Source organism: Pelobates fuscus, chromosome 6 (assembly GCF_036172605.1).
Source record: "Pelobates fuscus isolate aPelFus1 chromosome 6, aPelFus1.pri, whole genome shotgun sequence".
In the NCBI taxonomy this organism is placed as follows: Eukaryota; Metazoa; Chordata; class Amphibia; order Anura; family Pelobatidae; genus Pelobates; species Pelobates fuscus.
The window spans coordinates 200,917,952-200,926,117 of record NC_086322.1 but is presented as its reverse complement, the minus strand read 5'-3'; the positions used below and the strand labels follow the sequence as shown (position 1 = coordinate 200,926,117).

The 8,166-nt window shown below is 41.5% G+C and overlaps 1 protein-coding gene across 1 annotated transcript in view; it reads left to right on the top strand.

The window, feature by feature from the left end:
* Positions 1-3,256: 3,256 nt before the first annotated feature.
* LOC134615571 (uncharacterized) overlaps positions 3,257-8,166 on the top strand; it is a 47,430-nt gene continuing 42,520 nt past the window's right edge. The window contains exon 1 of the mRNA XM_063460116.1: positions 3,257-3,380. Within this exon, the coding sequence (XP_063316186.1) occupies positions 3,353-3,380 (28 nt within the window). The 5' untranslated portion in view covers positions 3,257-3,352. The remainder of the gene's footprint in view (positions 3,381-8,166) is intronic.

Sequence of the window (8,166 nt, the reverse complement as noted above, 5' to 3'; positions counted from 1 at the left end):
CTGCTTTAATAACAGGGATGCAAATTGACTTTCCCTGAAGAAGTTCAAGCAATTGAACAAAACGCTAGGGCTGTGAGAGCTTTAATGTTTAGATGTTTATTTTATTTTTTTCTGTTTTCATTGTTTTAATTTTGTGCACCTTTGGTGAAGAAAGAAGGTATACCTGATTTATGTAGATAATTTAACTGGGACCCTATCCTGTCTGCAACTCCTGCCATTGTGCTGGTGTGTTTTTAATTTGGAAACTCTGCACTAAGATGTCTCCCTTTTTCCTACATGGCCTAAAATGAATGTAAGTCGTCTGGCATTTTTGGCTTTCTATCAGAAGTGGTTTAAAGTGATATGCCTTCAATCAAACCTGGTTTATGAGTGGACTTGAGCCACTTATAATATCCTTGTGTATTTATTTACATTTTTGCCCTATGTATGCTTTTTATATTTTATAGCTGTAGATATATTTTGGTTTGGTTTAGTTAGTCTTGTATTGAGGACCCAGAGAAGTTCTAATTATATCTACAGAACAAAACCATACAGGGGTAATTATTATTTGCATCCCCTCGCTGTTTTTCCACTGATACCATGGGTGTGTTGTTGCTTTTTGAAAATTCAGCATACATAGCAAGATAATATTTAGCTAGATATAGCTCGATGGAGGCAGTGGCTGACCGTTAACTGGTCAGCCCACCCTTAGTAGCATGGTCGTTCGCTTGTTTTTTTTATTAATAACATCCTACTAGGACACAAGTTAATCCACATGGGACTGCATAGGACAGGATGGTGATCAAATTGGTGATTTGAAATACAGAAAGACAGCTACATACAAGGATGGATGGATAGATAGACAGACAGACAGACAGACAGAAATAGATAGATAGAGAGATGATGGAGAGATAGAGAGACAGACAGACAGACAGACAGACAGAAATAGATAGATAGAGAGATAGATAGATATATAGATATATAGAGAGATATATAGATAGATAGATAGAGATATATAGACATAAATAGATAGATAGATAGATAGATAGATAGATATACATAAATAGAGAGAGAGATAGATAGATAGATAGATAGATAGATAGATAGATAGATAGATTGATTTGTTTATTATTAAATATAAATATCATTTTTACAATTGCTTTTTTTCTATTAGTAAAAGCAAATGTCTTGGAAAAGTGTCAAAGTTAACTTCCCAAATGTGGTTGGAATATTTTTTTCAGTGTGTACCTGTCCCAGTATATTTAGATGATATTTCCTCTGAGAAATGGCCCAACACTGAAACTGGCTATGTTTATTTTCAGCTATTTGTTGACATTATTTTTCACATGTTGTTGTTCTCTAGGAAAAAAATGTGACATTAAATCTAAGGCCGATAACTATCCCAGAAAATCTTGAACTACATCTGAACCTTTTATTCTAATATTAAAAAGGGCACTTTTCACTAAGGTGTTTAATGGTGATTTGAGAACCACCTTTAAGACCACATTAGCAAAAGTTGGGGGAAAAAGTTCCGATTTTTTTCCAACTACTAGAAATTATTATTTTTGTTTTTACAACTTGGATATTTGTCCTAAATATTGAAAGACAATTCATCAGCACAACACACTTTTTATTAAATAAGCCCCTTAATATTTATACTAAAAGTAACATACAATTAGAAAAGAATTATTAACTTTTGAGATTTTTCTACATCTATTAGTGTCTTAACCCCTTAAGGACACATGACATGTGTGACATGTCATGATTCCCTGTTATTCCAGAAGTGAACACCTCAAGCATCCTAACCTATTGCTAAGTTGGAAAATGTTTCTACATCATCTATTATCATAAACAACCATTTTTTAACCACTACAGACCTCTGTAGTGGTTATGGTGCCAGGAGATCCCTGTTGCCATTCATCACTAAGGTGTCAAACTTTTTTAGCATGGATTGACATGTGTCTAGGTTTTACTGGGCGCCCATCCCACAACTGTTACATCTGGTATTCTACAGCAGGAGAAGCCATATTTCACTGCTTAGAACAAACTAGGACTGGAGTCATAAGCTGAGAGTATCAGTGCTGTCCTCCATCTGCATGGTAACATGCTGTAGTAGTTGTGGTATTTGAATTGTTTTATCAATTTAGAATTTCAGTTTACGGTTTACTATAAACTGGTGCTTAGTGTATGTACTCCACAAAGTTTTATTATTTAAACCAGTGCCGCCCAATAGGTAGATCCCCAGACGTTGTAGAACTACAACTCCCATGATGCCCTTTCATTCTAAAGGCATGCAAAGCATTATGGAAGTTGTAGTTCTACAACATCTGGGGATTTACATTTTAGGCAGCCCTGATTTAAACAGTGGATTGTCTGAAATTCACAAACGTCCCTTTAAATTTAAAGTCTGTGGTAAATTCCTGTCATTTTTTTTAGTTTAATGAATAAACCTGCCGGTGTTTTCCATAAGGATTAATTCACTGAACTGTGACTTCTGGTGAACTGAAAGACAAATTTCAACCTCCAGGCATATTTTAGCCTGAATTGTGCAAATCAGCACCATATTTCATTGTTTCATGAATAAACCCCATTGTGATTCATAATCATTTGTTTCCAGTCTTCTAGTCTATGCCAGTAAGGTTATAAATAACCTTTCCAGTCAGTAAACATTTCTATATTATCAGAAACTCTAAATTTATACTGAAGTGCCTATGTCTACTACTAGTGATTTATGGAAACAATTATGGCTTTGTTTGTCAGGTTTTTTCAGACTTCCCACATCCATATTAAAATGTTTTTTTTTCCGAAGTCAGTCTCCCATAATGATAGCATTTAGTTTTCCCAGAGGATCCTTAACAATGGTGTTCCATGCCTATCGGTGATTTAATGTCACTTGCATTAACACTTTTTCTGCCAGGGCATTTTTCTTTCTTTTTTTTCTTTTTTTTGTCCTTCTTTATTTTATTGTTTTTCCGTGCACAAAATAACATACTGACTTGAAGTGCCACAACAGCATTTGCATTAGTAGTGAAAAACATATAGTTAAACACAGTGGCGTGCATACAGAGGTCGCAGCTGGTAAAACCGCCGGGGCCGCATGTGGAGGGGCCCTTCGGGTGGCCCTAACAGCATGGGCCACGCGATGGGCCCCGCCATTTGCGGCCCCAATGGCTATGAATTTCCAGGGAGTCCGGTCAGCGCTGCAGAGCTTTAACAGCGCGACCGGGCCCCCTGAGATGACATCAGATGCTGGGAGGAAGTTACTGCCCCGGTCACTCCTCCCAGCTATCAGACAGAGCCGCGCGGGAGGAAGAGAGGAGGGAGTCAGAGTGGGAACTCTGACTCCCATCAGGCTGAGCCACCACTGGACTCCATGGAAGTCACCCTCCTGCACCTAAAAGGTAGGAAACAGGATTGTGACTAAAATATTTTGTATATGTGCGTGTCTGTATAAATGTTTCTCTGTCTGTGTATGTTTGTGCATGTGTGTGTGTATGTCTGTGTGTGTGTGTGTGTGTGTGTATGTCTGTGCATGTGTATGTGTTTGTATGTATGTGTGTGTCTGTATATATGTGTCTCTGTGTGTGTGTGTTTGTATTTTTGTGTCTGTATGTATCTGTGTGTGTGTGTGTGTGTTTGCATGTGTGTGTGTGTCTGTATATGTATCTCTGTGTGTGTGTTTGAATGTATGTGTCTGTATGTATGTGTGTGTGTTTGTATGTATGTGTGTGTACAGTGGCAGCTGCGACCGGGTCCATCACTCCAGGGGGCCCATGCGGTGTAACCACCGGGGGGGGGCCCACGGATCAGTTTTCGCACCGGGCCCCATGGATTGTGTGTACGCCACTGGTTAAACAGTATATGGCATTTGGAGATATGGGATCATTTTATACAGTAACATGGGAGAAAACATGCTAAATCAGGTCTGTCTAGCTATTCATAGAAACATAGAATGTGATGGCAGATAAGAACCATTCGGCCCATCTTGTCTGCCCAATTTTCTAAATATTTTCATTAGTCCCTGGCCTTATCTTACAGTTAGGATAGCTTTATGCCTATCCCACGCATGCTTAAACGCCTTTACTGTGTTAACCTCTACCATTTCAGCTGGAAGCAGTGGCGTAACGTGGGTTGTCAGCACCCGGGGCAAGGCAAGTAATTTGCGCCCCCTAACCCGTGGATTTTAGCATAGTGCGTGGATAGAGTGCCGTTTGTGCGTGGAGAGAGTGCCGTTTGTGCGTGGAGGGGTGCTGTGTGCGTGGGGGGGTTCTGTGTGCGTGAAGGGGTTCTGTGTGCGTGAAGGGGTTCTGTGTGCGTGGAGGGGATCTGTGTGCGTGAAGGGGTTCTGTGTGCGTGGACGGGTTCTGTGTGCGTGGGGGGGTTCTGTGTGCGTGGACGGGTTCTGTGTGTGTGGAGGGGTGCTGTTTATGTGTGGAGGGGTGCTGTTTATGTGTGGAGGGGTTTTGTGTGCGTGGAGGGGTTTTGTGTGCGAAGGGGTTCTGTGTGTGTGGAGGGGTGCTGTTTATGTGTGGAGGGGTTCTGTGTGCATGGAGGGGTTCTGTTTATGTGTGGAGGGGTTCTGTTTATGTGTGGAGGGGTTCTGTGTGCGTGAAGGGGTTCTGTGTGCGTGAAGGGGTTCTGTGTGCGTGAAGGGGTTCTGTGTGCGTGAAGGGGTTCTGTGTGTGTGAAGGGGTTCTGTGTGGGGGGGGTTCTATGTGCATGAAGGGGTTGTGTGCGTGGAGGAATTCTGTGTGCGGGGGGTTTCTGTGTGCGGGGGGTTTCTGTGTGTGTGGGGGGTTCTGTGTGTGTGGGGGGTTCTGTGTGTGTGGGGGGGTTCTGTGTGTGGGGGGGTTCTGTGTGTGGGGGGGTTCTGTGTGTGTGGGGGGGGTTCTGTGTGTGGGGGGGGTTCTGTTGGTGAGGGGGAGGAGTGTAGTGTGTGTATGGGGGGAGGGGTTAAAGCATTGATATATTTATATTTAAAAAAACAAAACAAAAAAACTTTTGTATTACTCCCCTCCCCCCTTACCTTTGGTCAGGGCCCAGGGGAGAGGGGGAACAGCTTCAATTCAATCCCTGGTGGTCCAGTGGTGGCACGTGCTGTTCAGCCTGCAGCTCCTCTGGCTGCAGGCTGACTTCGCTCTCCTCCCGCGAGAACAGCAGGCAGGTCGGCGCGTTGCCATGGTAACGCACGGCAACGCTCCAACCTGCCTGCTCGCGGGAGGAGCATTCTCGGCTCGCGTACTGCTTCCTGTTACACCGGGTAGGGGATCAGAAGCTCCCCTACCCGGTCTGCCTGCTCGGCCACGCTACATTCTGTGACCGGCAGGAGGGGAGCGCTTCCCCTCCTGCCGGTCACCTTGTAATTGCTGCCGGGGCTGGTGCACACTAGGCGGCCGCGCACCGGCCCCCTAGTGTGCCGGCCCACCGGTAAATTTCCCGGTGTCCCAGTGGGCCAGTCCGCACCCCCCAGATGTTGCGCCCGGTGCGGCCGGCCCCCCCTGCACCCCCCACGCTACGCCTCTGGCTGGAAGGCTATTCCATACATCTACTACCCTCTCAGTAAAGTAATGTTTCCTGATAATATTTTTAAACATTTGTCCCTCTAATTTAAGACTGTGTTCTCTTGTTGTTGTGGTTTTTCTTCTTTTAAATATAGTCTCCTCCTTTACTGTGTTGATTCCCTTTATGTATTCAAATGTTTCTATCATATCCCCCCCTGTCTCGTCTCTCCTCCACGCTATACATGTTAAGTTCCTTTAACCTTTCCTGGTAAGTTTTATCCTGCAATCCATGAACCAGTTTAGCCCCTTAAGGACACATGACATGTGTGACATGTCATGATTGCCTTTTATTCCAGAAGTTTGGTCCTTAAGGGGTTAGTAGACCTTCTCTGAACTCTCTCTAAAGTATCAATATCCTTCTGATGATACGGTCTCCAGAACTGCGTACAATACTCCAAGTGAGGTCTCATCAGTGTTCTGTACAATGGCATGAGCACTTCCCTCTTTTTACTGCTAATACCTCTCCCTATACAACCAAGCATTCTGCTAGCATTTTCTGCTGCTCTATTACATTGTCTGCCTACCTTTAAGTCATCAGAAATAATTATCCTAAATCCCTTTCCTCAGATGTTGAGGTTAGGACTCTATCAAATATTCTGTACTCTGCCCTTGGGTTTTTTACGTCCAAGCTATAATATTGAGAGTTTAGCTAGACCTGTACTATGAATGAGAAGTATGAAGTTTAGGAGTACAAGATGGTAAAGAGTAACATGCTTGACTAAACTTTAGCATAAACAATAATAAAACAGGCTAAGTATGCATGTGTTCACAACTAAAAATTTAACATGGTGTGTATGCATGAAAAAATTGCCATTAAGGAGACTAGTTAGGTGTGCATGAGTAGATGAAAACTCTCTACACTAATAAAGAAACCTGTGGCACTTTAAGAGAGACAGGAGGCAAATAACAGAGGGCACCTCAGGGTACACAGATCAGCAACATCTGCATGGTTAACACACAAGACCTTTTAAAATCAAAATAAGCAAACTATCATGACATGTATGACCGTGGCTTGGAAGGAGTGTGTGGATGAGCAGTCCTGTGCCCTAGCATTGAATCTCTAGGTCATCTCATGCCAACACGAGCTTCAGGCTTGTGCTTCTCTAAAGGTAGGTCACCGGGCTCTGTCAGTCCCATTCAACACAAGATGGAGTAGGGCTGCGCCAATACAAATGAAATAGTCTTATAAAGGGTAGGAGGCCTCACTAGAGTAGCAGTAGATAATCAAGAAAACTTGATAAGACGTATTCTCTTCAATGGGAGTGGATATGTCTCAGGGTGTTAGTTTGTATATATGAAACAGAGAAGAGGCAGAAAGCAACCTATAGTGCAGTACGTCTAGAGTCCAAAAGTGCAGTAAGTAACAAGAGGTAGAGAACTCACATTTAACCCCTTAAGACCGCAGCCAAATGTACAAGTTGTGATCCAAAAAAACCGTAAACAAAACCTGGCATTTGCGCTAAATGTCTGTCCAACCGTAATTCACCTCTTTCATATTAAATGCACCCACACTTATTATATATCATTTTATTCAGGGGAAACAGGGCTTTCATTTAACATCAAATATTTAGGTATGGAACATAACGTAATATGAAAACAATATAAAAAAAAATGAGAGAAAATAAGATTTTTTTTTCATTTTCTTAGTTCTATGTGACATTCTAACTGTGAATGTCATAATACTGTTTGCTTTTACTGCAATAAAATACACATATTTGTATTCAGCGAGGTCTCACGTGTAAAACAGTACCCCCTATGTACAGGTTTTATGGTGTTTTGGGAAGTTGCAGGGTCAAATAAAGCATGTTACACTTTTCAGTTTTTTCACATTGAAATTTGCCAGTTTGGTTACGTTGCCTTTGAGACTGTATGGTAGCCCAGGAATGAGAATTACCCCCATGATGGCATACCATTTGCAAAAGTAGACAACCCAAGGTATTGCAAATGGGGTATGTCCAGTCTTTTTTAGTAGCCACTTGGTCACAAACACTAGCCAAAGTTAACGTTAATATTTGTTTGTGTGTGAAAAATGCAAAAAACTAATTTGAAAGCCAATTTTGGCCAGTGTTTGTGACTAAGTGGCTACTAAAAAAGACTGAACATACCCCATTTGCAATACATTGGGTTGTCTACTTTTGCAAATGTTATGCCATTATGGAGGTAATTCTTATTTCTGGGCTACTATACGGTCTCAAAGCCAACGTAACCAATCTGGCAAATTTCATTGTGAAAAAACTGAAACACAAGCCTTATGTTTGACTCTGTAACTTTTGAAAACACCCTAAAACCTGTACATGAGGGGTACTGTTATACTCAGGAGAATTCACTGTACACAAATATTTGTGTTTCAAAACAGTAAAAAGTATTACAGCAAAAATATTGTCAGTGTAAGTGTACAGGTTTTATAGTGTCTTGGAAAGTTATAGGGTTAAATATAGTGCTAGCAAATTAAATTCCCTATACTTTCGGCCTGGGTTGTTAGGCAGGTCCCGCTAATTGTAATTAATTAGGATACCTAATTATGTAAAATTATTACATAAATATATATGTAAAATTATTATATATACACGTGTGTGGATATATATATATATATGTATATATATGTATATAATTTTTTTACAATTAT